This window comes from Diabrotica virgifera, chromosome 4, assembly GCF_917563875.1.
Source record: "Diabrotica virgifera virgifera chromosome 4, PGI_DIABVI_V3a".
NCBI classification, from domain to species: domain Eukaryota; kingdom Metazoa; phylum Arthropoda; class Insecta; order Coleoptera; family Chrysomelidae; genus Diabrotica; species Diabrotica virgifera.
This window is the reverse complement of record NC_065446.1, coordinates 130512333-130534696: the sequence shown is the minus strand read 5'-3', so window position 1 is coordinate 130534696 and position 22364 is coordinate 130512333. Positions and strand designations below refer to the sequence as shown.

Sequence of the window (22364 nt, the reverse complement as noted above, 5' to 3'; positions counted from 1 at the left end):
TATTTATTTAAACAAATTTGTATATTTTATCATAAAACATCAATGGAAAAAAACAATTTTTTAATAGAAGGGCTCAAAAATGTCATTGTAACAAGTTATTTTGATTCAAATAGTTATTTTCCTACCCGTGTTGAGCTGCCCCCCCCCCACTTGCAAAAATTAAAAAACAAATAGCCCTGATTTATGAGCTATTTATGAGCTCTCATATTCCGCAAACTAAAAATTTTGAGCTCGTTCCACTGAGCAGGAATTTAATACCCTAGTGGGGGGGCTGAGTCAGCCCCCCCCCCACTACTTAAAAATAGGAATATTGAATCGGTTTTTGCGGCAGAATTACGAGCTATTTATGAGCTCTTGAAATTATATAGTTTCGATTTTTGAGCTCATCCCCTTCATCCCCAAACAACCCTTTAATTGATTTAACTTAAGAGAAAGATGCTGAGAAAACTTAAAATATATCGTATTGCGGATATAATTCATATAGCTTATATACTCTAAGAATAAACTATTAAATCAAGAGCATTTCGATTATTGAGCTACAACCCCTTCGCAAGAAAACCACCCTATCTTCCCGGCAAAAGAGAAAGTTGTACTTAAAATGCATTAAACTAATTATTTGGCGACTACATATCATTTAATAATTTATAAGCTTCCAAATTACGCGCATTTAGATCAGTAGACTGCAATTTATTTTGTATAGTGCAGTCACTGAAGGTAAAAATCAACGATTACCTTCAATTTCGGTGAACCTTCATCGATTTTCACGAAAATTGGTCAGTAGTTAGAGGATACGTCAAGAAACAAAGGTGACATGGTACCACCTTGCGCCTTTACCCTGAGGGTGGATACCACCCCTTCTCGGGGGTGAAAATTATTTTATAAAAAATAAATGCACAAATCAATAAAAGAACAAATTAAAAGCAAAATTTATTATATAAAGTTAATAAAATAAGTCAATACTTTTTAAGTTATTAAAGATCAAAGATTTTAATTATTTGAGAAAAAAATACATGTTTTGAAAAGGTTTTTTGTAAATCACTGAAAAACTATAAGTTTTTACAAAAAAGTTAATAGTAGTTTAATTCGTATAGCTTATATTCTAAGAATAAACTCTTAAATCACGCGTCTTTCGATTATAGAGCTACAACCCCTTCGCAAGAAAACGACCCCATATTCCCGGCTTAAGAGAGAGTTGTTCTTAAAATAATTTAAATTAATTATTTGGCGACTACATATCGTTTAATAATTTATGAGCTTGCAAAATATACGCATCTCAATTATTGAATTGCCATTTTCTTTCTATAGTGCAGTCACTGAAGGTAAAAATCAACTAGTACCTTCGATTTCGGTAAATCTCAATTTATTTTCACGAATTGACAATAACAACTTGGGGTTTTAGCCTGGGGTATATGTCACCCCTTCTCGGGAGTGAAAATTAAAAATAACCCCACAAATCGAGAGAGGGACAAATTGTAAGCAAAATTTGTTATATAGTGTGATTAAAATAAATCAATACTTTTTGAGTTATTAAAGATCAAATATTTTAATTTTTGGAAAGAAAATGCATGCTTTAGAGCGATTTTTCATAAATGACTCCAAGACTGTAAGTTTTTACAAAAAAGTTTTCATCACTAAAATTGAAGCTAATAAAAAATATAATAAATTGCTTACTTGAAAAACCCTTTAATGTTAATTTAAAGTAAGTTATTGGTAATTAAATGTATATTTTTTCCGCGACTGTTAAAATCTAAGGGTTCAAGCTTAAATAACGGGAAAGAGATGCATTTTATAACACTTAGGTACTAAATACTTGTCAAAGTACTTAGAAATACCTATGAAAAATAAGATGCAGAAAAAGTTGATAGTATCTAAATCCGCTCACCAATTTTCGTGAAAATGAATGGAGATTTACCGAAATCGAAGGTACTAGTTGATTTTTACCTTCAGTGACTGCACTATAGAAAGAAAATGGCAATTCAATAATTGAGATGCGTATATTTTGCAAGCTCATAAATTATTAAACGATATGTAGTCGCCAAATAATTCATTTAAATTATTTTAAGAACAACTCTCTCTTAAGCCGGGAATATGGGGTCGTTTTCTTGCGAAGGGGTTGTAGCTCTATAATCGAAAGACGCGTGATTTAAGAGTTTATTCGTAGAATATAAGCTATACGAATTAAACTACTATTAACTTTTTTGTAAAAACTTAAAGTTTTTCAGTGACTTACAAAAAACCTTTTCAAAACATGCATTTTTTTCACAAATAATTAAAATTTTTGATCTTTAATAACTTAAAAAGTATTGACTTATTTTATTAACTTTATATAATAAATTTTGCTTTTAATTTGTTCTTTTATTGATTTGTGCATTTATTTTTTATAAAATAATTTTCACCCCCGAGAAGGGGCGGTATCCACCCTCAGGGTAAAGGCGCAAGGTGGTACCATGTCACCTTTGTTTCTTGACGTATCCTCTAACCACTGACCAATTTTCGTGAAAATCGATGAAGGTTCACCGAAATTGAAGGTAATCGTTGATTTTTACCTTCAGTGACTGCACTATACAAAATAAATTGCAATTTACTGATCTAAATGCGCGTAATTTGGAAGCTTATAAATTATTAAATGATATGTAGTCGCCAAATAATTAGATTAACGCATTTTAAATACAACTTTCTCTTAAACCGGGAAGATAGGGTGGTTTTCTGGCGAAGGGGTTGTAGCTCAATAATCGAAATGCTCTTGATTTAATAGTTTATTCTTAGAGTATATAAGCTATAGGAATTATATTCGCAATACGATATATTTTAAGTTTTCTCAGCATCTTTCTCTTAAGTTAAATCAATTAAAGGGTTGTTTGGGGGTGAAGGGGATGAGCTCAAAAATCGAAACTATATAATTTCAAGAGCTCATAAATAGCTCGTAATTCTGCCGCAAAAACCGATTCAATATTCCTATTTTTAAGTAGTGGGGGGGCTGCCCCCCCCCACTAGGGTATTAAATTCCTGCTCAGTGGAACGAGCTCAAAATTTTTAGTTTGCGGAATATGAGAGCTCATAAATAGCTCATAAATCAGGGCTATTTGTTTTTTAATTTTTGCAAGTGGGGGGGCCAGCTCAACACGGGATATTTTCCTAACTAGTGCGGAAAGTGATACTTTCACGCACGAGACTGCCGTTGACCTGAACGACGCGATAGCAGAGTTCGGGCAAGCAGTCGAGTGCGGGGAAGACACTTTTCGCATGAGTTAGGAACAATATTTTTTCTAGGACCGTACGTTTGGAAAAAAAGTCACAAAAAATAGAGTTATATCAATTTTTATTTAGAAGTAAAAATACACAAATTAATTCTTTGACAAGGTTGTCAAAACCAAACTTTCAATATAATGGGTTATTGCATGTATTATAATATATTATAATGCCATATTACAAGGTATTTTACTTTCCCGCACGCCGTGCGGGAAAATTTACTTTCACGCACGCCGTGTGGGAAAGGGCAACTTTCGGAAACGAAATGCGTGCGTGAAAGTGGCTCTTTTAGCACGGCCGTAGAAAAAACAAGTTTTTTTATCAAATTTTAGTGTAGAAAACGTTAAAATACTCCTTCTTGTATGTAGGCTTGAAGCCTGTTTCTTCTTCAATATTAGCCTACTAAATTGTTTAAGTTATTGCACTATCTTTTTCTTGGTCTGCCAATACTTCTTCGTCCATTTGGTGACTTATCTCGTGCTATTCGTACTATCCTATCCTCTGCCATTCTACTAATGTGTTCGTTCTACTCCTGTTTCCGTTTGGTCACCTATCCATTTATGTCTTCTACATTGCATGATTTTCTTATGTTTTCGTTCTCTCCCTATCCAACAGACTTTTCTCTGATATTCGTCGAAGTATTTTCATCTCTGTTGTTTCTAGTAGTCGTCTTGTTTTAGATGTGTCAGGTCTTGTCTCCGCCGTGTATGTCAATATAAGTCTAATTGCTGCTTTATAGCTTCTTGCTTTTGTGTCTTGTCTTAGGTGTTTGTTCTTTCAGATTATGTCATTAAGAGATCCCGCCGCTTTACTTGCTTTTAAGCTTTGTTGTCGTACTTCCTCTTCAACATCTCCCTAACTGGTTACATCTATTCCCAGATTTTTAAACCTTGCTTCCTGCTCTATTATTTTCCCATCAATTTCGATTTTACATCGTAGTGGGTATTTAGATGTTGTCATACATTTGGTTTTTTCTGCTGATATTATCAGATTGTATTTCCTGGCTCTTGTATTGAAGATGTGTTGAAGATGTGAAGATCGCCTTCTATCTCGGCGATTATTAATAATAAACATTATTATTAATATTATTATATAATAAATACAAAAAATCATTATGATTTATAAAAATTAAAAAACATGGTTACCAAAAATATGGTATGTATATTTAACAAGTATAAAAAAGGGCCGAGAACGCCAGAGGTACTTTCATAATATAATAAACATTATTATTAATATTATTATATAACAAACACAAAAAATCATTATGATTTATAAAAATTAAAAAACATGGTTACCAAAATCATGGTATGTATATTTAACAAGTATAAAAAAGGGCCGAGAACGCCAGAGTTCATAGTTCATAGTTCAAGTTTCATAATATACATTTGTATAATATAGTCCAGACGCGCGACATCTCGAGCGCACGCCCTGTCATAAGCGCTGTTTAATAGTTTAAAATAAAATCAGCCCAAAATACTCATCGGGAACGGATACAAGAAGGCTTGAACGTTAATTTAGGCAATTGGTAACCTCAAAAATAATATTTTTTACTGGTGCTTTTGGGCCTTGAAAGTCGCCATTTTTCATTTTTTTCAATTTTAAATTGCTTATAACTCGAAAACGATCAACTTTACAAGAAACCTTTTTTGTTCAGAATGGTCCAGAAAACCTAAAAAAAATTATTCAATTATTTAAACAAATTGGGACCAATCTTGGCGTGGGCGACTTCTTGAATCTTATTCTGGGGTGTCTTACGAATGTGATTATGCCAAGAAAATCTCATGGGAATATTTTCTCCAACGATGCCGCCATTTTCGCCTTGTCTATTTGAGTCTGATATTATTCCATGTAACCATAGGCGTAACCAGGATGATCCTAAGGGGGGTTACAACTACCTGAAAGGGGGGGGTTACAACTACTGGAAGGTCTCTGAGGGCTATGGTGTTAAGCGTATAGAGCTCAAAGTGCATCCAAATGGGGGGTTATAACCCCCAAAACCCCCCTGGTTACGCCTATGCATGTAACTTTGTTTGTATTATAAAACTATAAAAATCATTTTAACTACTTTTAAAGTCCTGTGTTTTGGCTATATTTGGACAAATTTTCAGCCAAATCGAAAATGAGGTGTTTTGGGAATGCAGGAAAATGTAAATAAACGGTAATTTAACATTTTCTACACTAAATTTTGATCAAAAACTTGTTTTTAAATCAAAATAACTTGTTATAATGCCTCATAATGACATTTTTGAGCCCCTTCTATTAAAAAAAATATTTTTTCATAGATACTTTATGATATAGCAAACAAATTTGTTTAGATAAATACCAAATTACTGTAAAATTACTAAACATAATATTTAAAAAAAAAGAAGACTGTTCGGGCTTAAATACTTCAGCTTGAGTTTATTTTTATGTTCCGCAGAAGCTATACACCAAGTTTCAGACAAATCGGAGATCTAAAAGTTTTTGTCTGAGTGATTTGACATGGAATGTACCGTATTACAAAAGAAAATTAGATAGTGTATCAATACAGATAAATAAATTATTGTACTTACTTGTTGTGCTGAGACGATTGTTTTCGCTAGCGGATGACAGTCGATGATATGAAGGTCTCTGAAGGTTTGGGGACCTCTATAACAAATAAAATATATCTATTAATACAATTTTAACATTCAATAACACCCGTGGACAAAGATCTATTATATTATGTTATGTATATTGTAACCAACGGAGATATGCATCCTTCAAGAATAATCGTCTTAAAAATCCTTAACTCAGCAGATGTAGGTAGCGACCATAGCTTAGTATTATGTAAAATAACAATCATCATTAAATAATTCTCATTCAAGAGAGCGGCACCAACGCAAACAAAAATCAGAGTCGAAGGACTAAATATGGACTCCATGAAACACTTCCCTAACAGAAAAAGAATATCAGAAAAATTGCTGATACTGAAATATTAGTCTAGGAGCCAAATAGAGGTCACCGTGTCCTTTTCAATTCTGATGGATAAACTCAACGGTTTCTTATGGATTTTTGGCTGCTGATTACGAATTTCGAGGGTGGATTTCCGAGTGGTCAAAAAATTGGTATAAACAATTTAATTGTTTATAAATTGTTTATAAGGCTCTGGCTCATAAACTAAAAGAGATAAAAAAAATGTTTCAAGTAAAATTTGTTCGTTAATAAAAAACGAAGAAAAAAACGTTTACTAAACTTAAATCCAACAATTAGAACTCAAGATATTGTAAAATTAGTGCACAATGCAAATTGCAAATTGCAAAATAAGTATTTTTCGAAGCTTTATCGATCGTAACTCGCCTTGTGCGCATGCAAATTAACCTTAGAAGGTCTCATTTTAAAGCTTTATTAATAGGCTTTCAAACAGAGTTCGTTAAATTACTTGATCTTCATTTGTTTTAAAGTTATACCCATTTGAAATAATAATAATAGCAAATTTAAGCTATAAACATTTATACTTTAATTAACAATAATGATAGAAGAACTCAAAAAGGACATTTTGAGCCTACCAAAATGTTTGTAGGTTTATTTTTGGCCAAGATATTGATATTTTAATAGTGCGATCTAAGGCGCAAGATCGGCTCACCGCGTAAAGGTTCACGCGCTAATTTCTCGATGCAAATTATAATTTCTATGTATATATGTTACAGTTCAAGTTGATTCTCAGTTAGAGTTGACTCCAACTAGTTGGAGTCAGCTCCAACTGAAACGAGCAGTAAAAGTTGATTTTAAAAATTTAAATCAACTTTTACTAGTTGGAGTTGACTCTTCCTGGATCGATTCAGTAAAATGTTGATTATACGAGAATCTCAAGTGCATTTTTGGTGAGTGTGCGTTTCTTTGTTTTGACCGTTTCAACTACTTATTAGTATAGTCTGTAACGTCGCCCCCGTTAGGTAAATTATTCTGATTCAATTTTTTGCACAAACTTACTCAAAGAAATACATCCTTATAACAATTCTTATAACAAATACACAGGGTGTCACGCGGAACCGCGGTCGAAAAATTGTTTAACCAATTTTTGTTAACCAAATTCACAAAAATAATTTTTATCTACTCTATCTCATATTATGTAAAAATGTAAAGGTTTTATTGTGTGAAAATTGTAAATATAGATAGCACATGAAGAGTTTAAAGTGTGTCTGAAGTAATAATGTATTTTAAATGGGTTTTACTTTTTCGCACTGTTTTTTAGCACACTTTCATATAATTAAACATCCTTAACTTTCGCCTTCGGGAGGAAATCAGACACGGCCTTACAACGGCAACTGAAATGCTCACAAAACAGCGACCACGGAAGCAAAGATGGATGACAGGAAATATTGGATTTAATGGATGAAAGAAGAAAATGCAAACAGACAAAGCAATGTACAAAGCATTAAATAGAACCAATAAACAAAAAATAAAAATTGCAAAAGAAAAATGGATAACAGAACAATGTGAAGAAATCGAAAACTTATATAAAAAAACATGATGACTTCCATCTGTATAAGAAACTCAAGGAATTCACAGGCACGACATACTCACAAGGACCAAATAATCTAATCAACGCAGAAAGCAAACTGATTTCAAGCCCTGAAGAACAAATAAACATGTGGGAAGACTATATAAAGGAACTCTTCTATGACATCAAAGAACCTCCTACATTAAATACCGAAAACGACGAAGGTCTTCCAATACTAAAGTCCGAACTGGAATATGCTCTACGTCAACGAAAAAACAACAAATCTGTAGGTAAAGATGAAATACCAGCTGAGCTATTGAAGTTAATCAACGAGGAAAACTTAGACCTTCTTCTTGGACTATTTAATAATGTTTACAATACAGGGACTATCCCTAAAATATGGCTTGAATCAGTCTTCATACCACTTCCTAAAAAGAAGAACGCCAAATTATGCCAGGACTTCCGCCTTATAAGTCTATTAAATAACATTCTGAAGCTTTTCTTGCGTATCATACAGAACAGAATATATTATAAAAAATGTGATGAGGTCACCGGTCAAGAACAATTTGGCTTCAGGAAAGGTATGGGGACACGAGAAGCAATATTCTGTCTTCAAACTCTGGCACAAAGATACAAAGATCAGCAAGCAGACATTTTTATCTGTTGCATAGATTTTGAGAAAGCGTTCGATAGGGTGAAGCACAAGACCTCGATAGAAAGATTGAATGACATCGGAGTCGACAAAAGAGATTCTAAAATTATAGAGGCTATTTATTGGAATCAGACAGCAATCATAAAGACCAATGGTAATACGTCAAGGCCAATTGAAATACAACGAGGTGTTAGACAGGGTTGTGTGCTATCACCCATACTTTTAACGTCTACTCTGAGGTAATATTTGCGAACTCTTTATCGCACCCTTCAGAAGGAATCAGGATAAACGGTCAGAGAGTAAATAACATCCGCTATGCAGATGACACAGTATTAATGACTGATTCGGACCATAGTCTGCAGATACTGTTGGATAGGGTTACTGAGAGTTGTGAAAAAATGGGGATGAAGATCAATACTGCGAAAACCAAAGTTATAAGAATATCAAGGAACAAAAACTTACCTCTTCCAATAAATATGTGAAACACCAACAGCTTGAATACGTAAGCCAGTACAAATACCTTGGTTGCTGGTTCAACAATCAACTTGATTAAAAACAAGAAATCAAGAGCGAGAATAGAGGTAGCCCGAAGGGCTTTATCAAAATGAAAGGATTATTTTGTAACAGTAAAATTAATATCAGCCTTAGACGTCACTTTCTGCATTGCTATGTGTGGTCAATACTTTTGTATGGAACGGAGGCCTGGATACAACACAACACTGATGAACAAGTTGGACGCCTTTGAACTCTGGCTTTATAGAAGAGACTTGAAAATACCTTGGACAACCCACACCACCAACGAATATGTTCTGAGGAGAATAGGGACAGATAGGGAACTGCTAAAAATCATTAAAGTGAGAAAAGTTAGCTACCTGGGACACATAATGAGAAACGAAAAGTACCGCCTCACGCAACTGATCATCCAGGGTAATAGTGAAGGAAAACGGGGTCCCGGTAGGCGCCAGATTTCATGGTTTAGAAATATCAGAAACTGGACCGGCCTTGATTCAACATCTTTGTTTAGAGCCGCATTGGACAGAGACAGATTTGCCAGTGTAGTCGCTAACCTCCACTAAAGGAGAAAGCACCACAAGAAGAAGAACTTTCGACTTGTCATGGTGATGACATGTGAGCTATAAATTACAAAAAAAGTTTTGACAGTTTTGTGGTTTGACAGAAGTTTGAATTTTTAAATGTCAAAATGGTGCAATGGTGCATCTCACTCGCACTCACATTGATAGCTGCGTCAATACGCTCCTAGCGCTCATTGTTAATAATTAAAAATAACCGCTTAGTAATAAAATAATAACAAAAATTTCTTCAGTATCTTATAGGGGGGTCGTTAAAATTTTATTTGGTGACTTTCGGACTTTCATAATAATAATTTTTAACTGAGTTATTAAGCCTTGAAAATGGTCATGTTCGTATTTTGCAAATTTTAAATCGCGTATAACTCGAGAACAACAAAATTTTACAGAAAAATCACAAAAGACCTCTTTTGCCTCTTTTGCTCCGAATGACCCAAATGATGTAAAGAAAATTGTCCTAAATAAATTTTTTTTGTGAGTTTGTTTAAAAAAATTGTTTAAACAATTTTTCGACCACACTACCATCTGACAACCTGTGGATTCGTTATAAGGACCTCTTTTTTAGTAAGTTTGTGCAAAAAAATCGAACTGGAATAATTTACCTAACGGGGGCGACGATACAGCCTAGACTAATTTGAACATATTCAGTAACATTTAATTTCTAGAATCGGCTGTTTGTGTGATATTTGTGTGATATTTTACTAAATGGCATTGGGAAGAGTATACTTTTCCTAGTTGGAGTCTACTTTTACTAGTAAATGTTGAATATAAATCTTCATTTTATATTTATAATCAACTTTTACTGAAACCAGCCGTTAGAGTTGCTGGATAATCAACTTGAACTGTAACATATATACGTTATCTTCATATTTGAAGATCCTAATAAAATTTTATCCTATAATTCTTATAACTAAATCATTATACTGTAACCTCGCATCACCTTTCATTCTATTTACTTTATCTTCTATTTTTTGTACTAAATGAGAAAAAAAACATTAAAAACTAATATTTCAGAAATAGGACTAAAAAGTAAGTGGATATTATTTATTAATACTATTTTTACAAACTTTTTGTTTCATGCATCTGAATCGAGATATACAGGGAATCTCAGCTTTTTTTACATCTGCATAAGTTCTTAGAGCAATTTTTACAGTTACATGGTGGTATTAAGTCTGTTCTTGTACGCAGTAAAACTAAAACTTTCTGGGGCTTCAGAGCCTAAATATGTATATGATATAGATATATTCTATATCATATAGATATCCAGTGGATAGTGGATAGTATCGATATAAAGTGGACCTATTTCTTTTGCAGCATGATCAAAGCACGTCAATTGTGTGTATGTCGCCACAACATAAATGCTCGTTTTATATGCAATGATGATGCTGCAAAATAACTCGATCCATTTTATATGGATATCAGATATCACCTGTTGGCTCATTTGCATGCGTAGAAGCCGAGTTACGATCGATAAAGCGTCGAAAAATATTTGACTGTGAGCCGATGTTGCGCCTCATAGCGCGCCATTAAAAAATCGATATCTTGATCAAAAATAAATTTACGAAGATTTTCTTAAGCTCAAATTATTACTTTTGAGTTCTTCTATCATTATTGTTAATTAAAGTATAAATGTTTAAAGCTCTTTACTTGAAACCCGTATAAACAAATTATTGTACAATTTTTTTAAGAAAATTATAACTTCAAACGGGTATAATTGTAAAATAAATGAAGATAAAGTAATTTAACAAACTTTGTTTGGAAGCCTATTAATGAGGCTTTAAAATGAGACCTTCTAAGGCTCATTTCCATGCGTAAAAGCCGAGTTACGATCGATAAAGCTTCGAAAAATACTTATTTTGCAATTTGCAATTTGCATTATGCACTAATTTTACAATATCTTATATATATCAGTTATAATTGTTGGATTTAAGTTTAGTAAGCGTTTTATTCTTCGTTTTTATTAGCGAACAAATTTTATTTAAAACATTCTTTTTATCTCTTTTAGTTTACGAGCCAGAGCCTTATAAACAAATTATAAACAATTAAATTGTTTATAACAATTTTTTGACCAATCGGTTCGAAATCCACCCTCGAAATTCGTAATCAGCAGACAAAAATCCATAAGAAATCGTTGAGTTTGTCCATCAGAATTGAAAAGGACACGGTGACCCCTCTGGCGCCTAGACTATATTAGAAAACGATAACAACGAGGAAAGCTGGGAAAACTCAAAGATAGCCTAATTTACGTAGCAACAGAATTACTTGAAGAGAGAAACACGAATACTAACATGTCAAAAACTTTCTGTACTTTAAGTAAAACCCCATTATGAATTATAGAGAATTATCAGAGGGCAAATAAAAGTGATGAACTAACTAGTAAAAGCGAAACATATTCAGAAGGAAACATGGACAGACTACTTTCGACCTCTATTTGCTTAACGTGACGATTATGAACCGCCAACACCTGAAGTGACAACAAACGAAGAAATAAACATTGAAAAGGGAGAGGTAAAGGAATCATTAAGATAATTTTAAAAAAATCACCAGGAGAGAATAGAATATCGAATGAACTCCTAAAGCCGACCACTCACGATATTGCAGCGTCGTACAATTTTGTCAAATTCGACTAATTGACAAAAAATTTGAGCGTGTGTGACCGTGCATCTATAGCTGGGTACTCACTTGAGCACGAATGCGCATGAGGCAAGCCGAGGCCGCACCGAATGCCTCGAGTCGGAAAAAATGTATGAGGACACGCTCCTGCATGAGGACGCATGAGGCTTGCTGCAGCAGTGATCCATGTATTCGTCCTGACGCAGCCAATATGTCGAGCGAACAATTCTCTGTGGCTTGTGCTAGTTTTATAATTATTTATAAATTATTAAAAACTAAAAAACGTAAACAGCAGAGACGTATATGGTCCTCCCAATTTTATTTAAAAAGAAGAGGAACGAATAATATTAATACTTCGTTTTTGTTAAACGACCTGTTAGCTGATGAAACTGACAAGTTTAATAATTTCACGAGATAGTCCAAGTAATGAAGCTTAAAATAGGACAAAACCTCGCAATTTTTACAGAATGGATCGATTTGCTTGAAATTTTGAGAATAAGTAGTGGATAGTCCAAGGATCAAAATCTATATGATGCCGTTTAATCAGTTTTCTGCAAATAACTCAAAAAGTTTTTGTTTTATCAAAACAACTTTGCTTAACAAAAATGTACCTTTTGAAAAAATCAACAAAACCGTTTTTTTTTAATTTTCTTAAGACCAACAGTAATCGAGCTATACTTTATTATATGTTAGGTCTTCTTCGGCAAATGCTAAATATTGTAGTTTCAAAGTCAAAAGATTGGAAAACTATGCATTTTTCGAGGATCACTTGTTTAAACTAATTTGAAGTATTTCAAAATATCTATGTTCAGAAATAAAAAAAGTCTTTAGCTCAAAAATTAGGTGGCTTATAATGAAAAGAATGTCAGACCCTATATTTTTCAGCGAAAATGTGATCGAAAGCAAACCCCTAATCACCACCCTGATTAAAATTAGTCATTGACCTTATTGCGTCTTCTTTACTTATGTATTATTAATAGGTTCTAGAAGTTTAACTGGTTTAGAATGATTAGTTTAAAAAAAATGGAGTCAAAAGCAAATATCGAATTTTTGAAGTTTGGTAAAAAATTCCTTTTTCTTCAGAATATAAAGATTATCATCAGAGATACAAAAAATATTTAAATATAAAGTTGTAGCTTATTTAATTCTCAAGAACATGGTTTGCAAAATTTTTCTCTACAGTAAAAATTGAGTGAGCTATTGACAATTAAATCTTGTAATAACATGCAAAAATCACCTTTACCAACCCTTTCAAAGTCACCACTTTTTGCGACTAAGCATTTTAAAAGGGTTTGGTATTAATAGTCTTATAGACCTTGTAAAAACCTACAAAATTATTTGTTAACAAACTTTATAAGATAAAAATTAAAAAGGTTACCGTTAAAAAATCAATATATTTTTTTCAAAAAAAAAAAAGAAATCCAATTGGAAGCATAATAATGTAAGGTAGCTTTGCTTTTAGTGATTGGTCTTATTAATTCTTCTTTATTTATGTATTATTAATAGATTTTAAAAGTTTGACTGGTTTAGAATGATTAGTTTTTAAAAAACTAGAGTTAAAATCGAATAACGACTTTTTGTAGTTTGGTGAAAAAATCCAATTTCCTTCAAAATAGAAAGATTAGCATCAGATATACGAAAAAATGCTTTTATATGAAATTGTTGGTTATTTAATTCCCAAGAACTTGGTTTGAAAAAATTTTTTCTACGGCAAAAATTGAGTGAATGGTAAATGAGTATATATCGAAAAACATTGATTTTCTCTATATAAAACTAACATTTTCGATAGCGAATAAATCAAAAAGTATTAATTTTATCAAAAAAATGTATAGAACATTTTTTGCTTAGAATGAATGTTTTTATCAACTTTCGCAGTCAAAATATAATAAAAAATTTCCACCCCTAAGATGGGGTGGCAACCGACCCCATGGTAAAAGCGCCTTTCGGCATCATATAGATTTTGATCCTTGAAATATCCACTACTTATTCTCAAATTTTCAAGCAAATCGATCCATTCTGTAAAAATTGCGAGGTGAAATGCTTTGGTTCCTGGACTAAGAATATCCCAAGAAGATTTTAATTTTATTTTGGATGGCATAAGGAACATAATAAGTAAAAAAAATACAAAATTTAGAAAAGTTCAATCATTATCAAAGGTCATTGGAATGCCCAATCAGAGCAAAGTATCCGCTGTCCTGCGCGTAGCATCAATAAATCATGTTTATTTAAAAAAATTATTAAAAAAAAAAATTTTTTAAAAAAATCATTTAAAAAAAAAACTTCAAAAATAAGTCCCAGAATGACACCAAGATGTAAGGTTAGATAAATGCAAGAGAACGAGAGCAAGATTTCATTCCCACTATAAAAAGGCACAGCCTACATAATGTCAGTAGGGATAATGTATTAAGACTAATAAACTAAGAGCAGCACTAAACACGAAAATCGGTAGCACTTGTTTGGAACACAATATTAGAGGGTGTCCCAGAAAATATTGCGTTTCTTTAAGGTATGGATATAATACACAATGTAGAACAAAAAAGTCCTATAACATTTTTTTCTAATATTAACCGTTTCCAAAAATAAATTACATTGTTCTCCAGATATGTAAACTTTTATTTAAATAAAATTAAATAATCTGGCATCGTCGTACAAGAACTCGTTTGTAACTTTGGAAATTTATTTAACATAATTGAACCCCTTGTTTATTTACTAGTTGAGGTGTGATTTTAAAGTTGTTGGCACCGGAAATGTAGGTACCCAACTGCAAAATAATTATTTCTTGCTTTAATATTGTGGCATTTGCTATTATCTTGAAGTTTTACATAAATTAAAACTTTTACTTCAGGGGAAAGGCGAAAAATGTCGCATGTCAAAATTTTCAATGTGTTTTAAATGTATTCATTTTTTTTTCGAATCCTGAGAAAACTGCAAAGTATTTTTGAAAAATTTAAACGCAGAATGAAAGACTACGTTATTACCGAGGGTCTAAAGTTTCTTGGAATAAATAAAGAGTTGTTTTTGAATGAAATATTAGCAATTAAAAATCACACTAAATTTTCTCTTTTATTTTCATCCCTGTAACTTATTAAAATAAACATTATGGAAGTTTTCAGGGACTTTTGGGCCTCAGTAATAATGTAATATTTCATTCTGCGTTTAAATTTTTCAAAAATATTTATTAGTTTTCTCAGAATTCGAAAAAAATTAATACATTTAAAACTCATTGAAAATTTTGACAGGAGACAATAACAGGAGATTAAAATGCAATTAATGCACCTAAAAATTTTTGATTTTCATGCTTTTTTACAAAGAATTTCGTTTTTTTTTTTACTCAGAGTGATACCAAGAACTCAAAAATAGTTAAAAATAAAAAAACTCGACAGCGTTGTCTCGAGAAACTCATAAGGTAATAAAATATTTTTGAATGTTTTGGTTCACATGATCATTCTATGACGAGTTCTGATGTCCATGGCAAAATCTATTTTTTAAGAGGTGTCTGTAAAAATTTGCCAGCGTTGGCTTATTTTGCAATATTTTTCCTTGAACTTTTGTTTTAATATTTTTTGAATTGTAGTTTAAAAGAAACATAAAAATGTGCCATACTCCCCCCATGTTTGAAAATCAAACAAAACAAATTCTTGTTTTGTTTGATGTTGAGGACGAAGACTGGGTGTAATGTAAATACTAAAGGCGCGTGCCGAAATTGATACCGGTTTCGTTGATATTTACATGGTTTATTCCTTTACTACCAGATACAACTGTAATACAAATAAACCTACTATTTTTGAATTGTGACTGTCTACCTTTAGATTTTTGTATTGCAGGTAGTTGCCAGATTTCAATTTGAATACCAAAATATATTTTGGTTTTTTCGCCAATCAGTTGAATTTATAAAAAAAATGTTATAAGATTTTTTTTTCTACATCAGTCATGTCAAAGATACGGCCCGCGGGCCGCATCCGGCCCCCGGACCATACCAATACGGCCCGCGATCGCAATGTGTCACAGAAAGAAGAATCATGTTTTTTAGAGCTTTTAGACTTCACTCGATTGCTCTACGGAAGTTTTAAAATGCGTACACTACACTACATTTTTATAAGTCATTTCAAAGGCAGCGCGTGCCTAGACAAGCGAGAGAGATAGACAGTAACACCATCTCTTAGCGGAAACACCCTATTATTTTTGTTGAGAACAATAGAATCTTCCATGCGCTTCGAGTCTAGACTAGAACCTTCCTTATCGATATAAAAGAAGTGCGTCGACGTGTCACGTGAGTCAGTTGCGAAGTAGTGGTTGAGAAGGTATTGTACATTTGTTTGTGTCGTGCGTGTGCGATATCCATAATTGTGTCGAGTTCCATATTTGTTACGATTTCGGCATGTCACAAAAACGTAAAGTTGATAGTGAAAGTAGAGTTTTTCAGTCTAAATGGGAAAATGCATATTTTTTCATAGAATGGAAAGGTAAACCACTGTGTTTGATTTGCAATCAAACAGTTGCTGTTTGTAAGGAGTTTAACTTGAAGAGACACTATGATACGAATCATAAATCAAAATTCGATTGTTACACTGAAAAAATAAGAATGGACAGATTGTCATCTTTAAAATCTAAACTTCAAGGTCAACAATCGATGTTTACTAAAGCTAATACTGAGAGCGAAGATGCCCTGAAATCAAGTTTTATTATTGCATTAGAAATCGCGAAGAGATCAAAACCTTTCACTGATGGTGATTTTATTAAAGACTGTATGTTGAAAGTTGCCGATGTTTCATTTCCATTTCAAAAGTCAATAATTCAAAATATTTCGCTGTCAAGAAACACTGTTGCTTCAAGAATAAATGATTTATCTCAAAATTTGGTTCTTCAACTGAAGGAGAAAATTAAGGAATTTACAAACTTTTCACTGGCTGTTGATGAGAGCACTGATACTGTTGATACAGCTCAACTTGCTGTTTTTATACGAGGTATTAACAGTAACTTTGAAATAACTGAAGAACTATTAAAGTGCGTTCCATTGACAGGTACTACAACAGCAAATGATATTTATTCTGCATTGGAGCATTTGATGGCAGAATATGGACTCGATTGGAATATACTTAGCAGCACAACTACGGATGGCGCTCCTGCCATGGTTGGCCAACATTCGGGCGTTGTAACTAAATTAAAACAGAAAACATCAGGCAATTTTGTGGGATTTCACTGTATAATTCACCAGGAATCATTGGCATCCAAACATTTAAAAATGGACCATGTCATGCAACCTATAATTAAAATAGTAAATTTTATAAGGAGCAGAGGACTAAATCACCGACAGTTCAGGCAGTTTTTACAAGATTTGGACGAAAAGTTTTCTGATGTCCCTTATTTCACCGAAGTTCGTTGGCTCAGTCGAGGAGTAGTTTTAGAAAGATTTTTTGCATTACGTGACCCAATTGATTATGACAATGACTGGTGGGTTGATTGTGCCTTTTTGGTAGATATGAATAAACACTTGACTGATCTGAATGTAAAGTTACAGGGTAAAAATCTGATTGTCACTCAAATGTACTCATGTATTCAAGCCTTTGAAACAAAGTTGAGGCTGTGGGAAAATCAGGTAAAAAATCAAACTTTGGATCATTTCCCTCATTTAAAATCATTTGGCACAGTGGATCAAAAAAAATTGGATCAATATTCTCAACTTCTGCAAAATCTTATCACGGAATTCAACAATCGTTTTGAAGACTTCCACAAAATGAATGAAATGGAATTCCCAATTTTCAACAATCCATTCAATTTTGAAGCTTCACAGGCACCAGTTCATTTGCAAATGGAGTTGATAAATCTTCAATCGGACAGTATTTTGAAAGAAAAATTTAAAGAGGTTAACGCACTTACATTTTATACACAATATTTCAAGAGTTTGGATAACTACCCGGAATTAAAAAAGCATGCAGCACGCATTCTGTGCATGTTTGGTAGCACCTATTTATGTGAGCAGATGTTTTCCGTCATGAAAATAAATAAGAACAAACATCGCACAAGACTTACAAATGAACATCTCCAATCAATTCTTAAAATAAATACAACGAATATGATACCTGACATCAATGAGCTTGTCAAAAACAAGAAAAGTCAGGTATCTGGATCCTCGAGCTCAAAATAATTACCCTCTTTTATAACTTTGATATGATTTTTAACAACCGTATATTATAAGTATACTATTAAATAAAATGTTATAATAATTCAGTACATTTTTTTTTTATTTGAATCTGGCCCGCCGACACATTCTGAATTTAATATATGGCCCTCTGCAAAATTGAGTTTGACACCCCTGTTCTACATGGTGCCTTCTACCTATACCGTTAAGGAACGCACTATTTCGGGTACACCCTGTATACATACACAAGGCATCCTAGATCTCCCCTGATGGAAGAATATTAAGTTAGATTGATTAGATCTTAATAAATTTAAGACAGGGAGCAGACCTAATCAATTGCATAAGTTATATAGGTGCACACAGAGACTCGGATCATTTCCTAGTAATCTCAACATTGAAGGCTGGAATTTCAAACGTCAGCAAAGAAAATAAAATGACTAGAAAGAAATGAAATATCAAAAATCTGAGAGATGCAAGAGTTTCAGAGTGTTACTAGGAAAACATTACCAACAGGCTAATAGTAGGAGAGCCTTGGATGCTAAATTTGAAGTTACTAAAGCGTCATGTGAACCAATTGGGTTGTAAAGATTAGGTCTTAAAACCAAAAAAATTTAAATTTGGTTTTCCATTTTAGGGGAGATTTTTCATTTTTTAATTTAACTTTCCATTTCCAAAAATCGTTTTTTTCCGATTATAGCGCCATCTATCCATAATTCGAAAAAATATCTCGAATAAAATTTACTTATTTGTACGTAATAGTCCTTGGGCCCACATATAAAATTATTATTTATGACCAAACCGTCGAAACGTTTTGTACTTGATATTTGGGTTGAGTTGGACAAATTTGGAGCTTGGCGCATTATGGTAGTGGGGCATTTGTCTATCAAGCGCTCACGAAGTTGTCAATTTTATGCAAGAAAAAAATGTACAACCACATTGATCATTTTATTTTAATCAATGGTTTTTTATCATATAAACAGCGAAAACAATTTTGTCGGACAAAAATATTGGGCCATACGACGCGTCGGGCACGCTAAATATGTCAAATTTATGAAAATAATAAATTTATTACCACATGGCTAATTTTAACAGAATCTACCATAAAACATTTTTACAATAATGTGGTAACTTTGTCGGACAATTTTCACGGGGCTTATGAGGAGTCGGATGCGCCGAAGATGTTAATTTCCTGGAATTTTTTTATTTACAACCTTTCCGACATAATTAGGAGGTTATAAATAATTATATTCTAAATCAAAAAATTTACGACAAAAATATTGGGACAAATCGACAGTTGGACAAAATATTTATTTTTTATTAGTAAACTATACTTTTAAACTATGCTAGGTCGTGCATCCCTTATCTTCACAACCATGTTTCCGACAAAAGTATTAGGTTACAAGTAATTATATGCTTAAACAAAAAATGTAATTGTCTGACAAAAATGTTGGGGCAAACGAACAGAAATCTTAATTCTTTTAGGTCATCAACGCCCTTAGGAGGTATTGCCAAAAAAATTTTTAAAACAGTTTTTCCCGGTTACTTTTGAATCGATTTAGCTGAAATTGGTACACAAGTACAAGATTTAAAAGGGCGTGACGTAGAGTTCTACCCAAAATTTTCAGTAGTAATTGCACAAGAGCTCTAAAATTATTGAATTTTTCCCGAGTGACACTTTGACAGTTTTAATTTCACGAGCCGAAGGCGAGTGAAATTATGTCAAAGAGTCACGAGGTCAAAAATTCTATATTAATTTTAGAGATCGAGTGCAATTTGTTGCGATTATTTCATGAATAAAACTGTTCAAAACCAAAATTTTATTGTAATTTATTTATGTAAGTACAAATTAGCACAATTAAACACACAGTTGTTATAAATATTTTACGGTTAAAAGTCATCACTTTTATAATTTTTAAAACATTAATTGTCATTCATGTCACTGAATGTATTTTTTCATAGCAACGAAGGGCATCTGACGTAATATACTTGACGACGGCAAATATTCAAAAAGTATCAGTAGTAATTGCACAAAAGCTCTAAAATTATTGAGTTTTTCCCGAGTGACACTTTGACACTTTTAATTTCACGAGCCTACGGCGAGTGAAATTATGTCAAAGTGTCACGAGGACAAAAATTCTAAATTAATTTTAGAGATCGAGTGCAATTTGTTGCGATTATTTCATGAATAAAACTGGTGAAACCAAAATTTTATTGTAATTTATTTATGTAAGTACAAATTAGTACAATTAAACACACAGTTGTTATAAATATTTTACGGTTGAAAGTCATCACATTTATAATTTTTAAAACATTAATTGTCATTAATGTCACTGAATGTATTTTTTCATAGCAACGAAGGGCATCTGACGTAATGTACTAGAAGACGGGAAATTATCAAAAACTATCAATTTAATTTAGATTTCTGTAGCTTTCTATTGGTCAGAATCTCCTATGAATGAAATAATCAGTAGTAATTGCACAAGAGCTCTAAAATTATTGAATTTTTCCTGAGTGACACTTTGACAGCTTTAATTTCACAAGCCGAAGGCGAGTGAAATTATGTCAAAGTGTCACGAGGCAAAAATTCTATATTAATTTTAGAGATCGAGTGCAATTTGTGGCGATTATTTCATGAATAAAACTGTTCAAAACCAAAATTTTATTGTAATTTATTTATGTAAGTACAAATTAGTACAATTAAATAAACAGTTGTTATAAATATTAATTTGACGGTTGAAAGTCATCAATTTTATAATTTTTAAAACATTAATTGTCATTAATGTCACTGAATGTATTTTTTCGTAGCAACGAAGGGAATCTGACGTAATATACTTGACGACGGGAAATTATCAAAAATTATCGATTTAATTTAGATTTCTGTAGCTTTCTATTGGTCAGAATCTCCTATGAATGAAATAATCGGGTACAATATCACAAGAGAGTGAGAATAAATTTTGTTGTCTGGCAATAGACAGATCGAAAATTTGTTGTCTGGCAATAGACACAAGAGCCCGCAGGGCTCGAGTGGCTATTGACCAATGACAACAAATTTGAGTAAAAATGAAGCATTATTTTCTTATTTATTCTTACTGTCGTGTGATATTCGTTAGATGATTTTTTAATACGTATATTATGGATATTTTCTTAAATGTGACAGTTGTCAAAACTAGGAAACAGGTTGCTATTAAACAGAAACAATCTACTTAAAAAAATTATATCGGTAATTTTCTACAGTAGATAATTTTCACTATAATTTTAGTCTGATTGGACAGAATTAAACACGTGATCAAATATCTTACTATACGATTGGAAGTTAAAATCATCAAAAAATTATCAATCTAATTTAGATTTCTGAAGCTTTCTATTGGTCAGAATCTCCTATGAATGAAATAATCCAAAAAAATTCCGACAAGAGGGAAAATTTTGGATAAATTTCGATCTGAAAATTTGTGGATATACTCTTTGAACAATGGTCAAACATCGTTCTGTAGTTTGCTTTCTCGAATTTTCAAAAAATTTTCCGGCACAAGAGAAAATTTAGGAAAATTTTTTGAAAATTTTGGTCCCATTATTTTTGTCCGACAAGTGATCCAATATGCATTACACATGTAAAAAATCAGTACAAAATAAAAATGACATATGTGGTACTAAATAAAAAAATTCCTGGAAATTGACATTTTCGGCGCATCCCACTGCGCATATGCCCCGTGATAATTGTCCGACAAGGTTACCACATTATTGTAAAAATGTTTTATGGTAGATTCTGTTAAAATTATTCATGTGGTAATAAATTTATTTTCATAAATTTGACATATTTAGCGCGTCCGACGCGTCATATAGCCCAATGTTTTGTCCGACAAAGTTGTTTCGCTGTTTATATGATAAAAACTTTTGATTCAAATAAAATGACCAATGTAGTTATAAATTTTTTTCTTGTATAAAATTGACAACTTCGTGACAGCTTGACAGACAGAACTTACTACCATAATGCGCTAAGCTCCAAAGGCTATAGCGGGATAAGATGGTCAAAATTGCACCAGGCTCGATTCAGTTTTGGGATTATCCATTCGAAAAGATATAGTTGAAAACTCACTCAGCCAAATTTTCAAGTCTCTATGTGCTTCTGGGGGTCCGCTATGGAAAAAACGGGTTTTTTGAGAA

General features: G+C 32.5%; 1 protein-coding gene across 1 annotated transcript in view; it reads right to left on the bottom strand.

Annotated features, from left to right (window-relative positions):
• LOC114334762 (pleckstrin homology domain-containing family G member 5) overlaps positions 1–22364 on the bottom strand; it is a 1826648-nt gene that overhangs the window by 1567298 nt on the left and 236986 nt on the right. The window contains exon 3 of the mRNA XM_050649705.1: positions 5802–5877. Coding sequence (XP_050505662.1) covers positions 5802–5877 — 76 coding nt within the window. The remainder of the gene's footprint in view (positions 1–5801; positions 5878–22364) is intronic.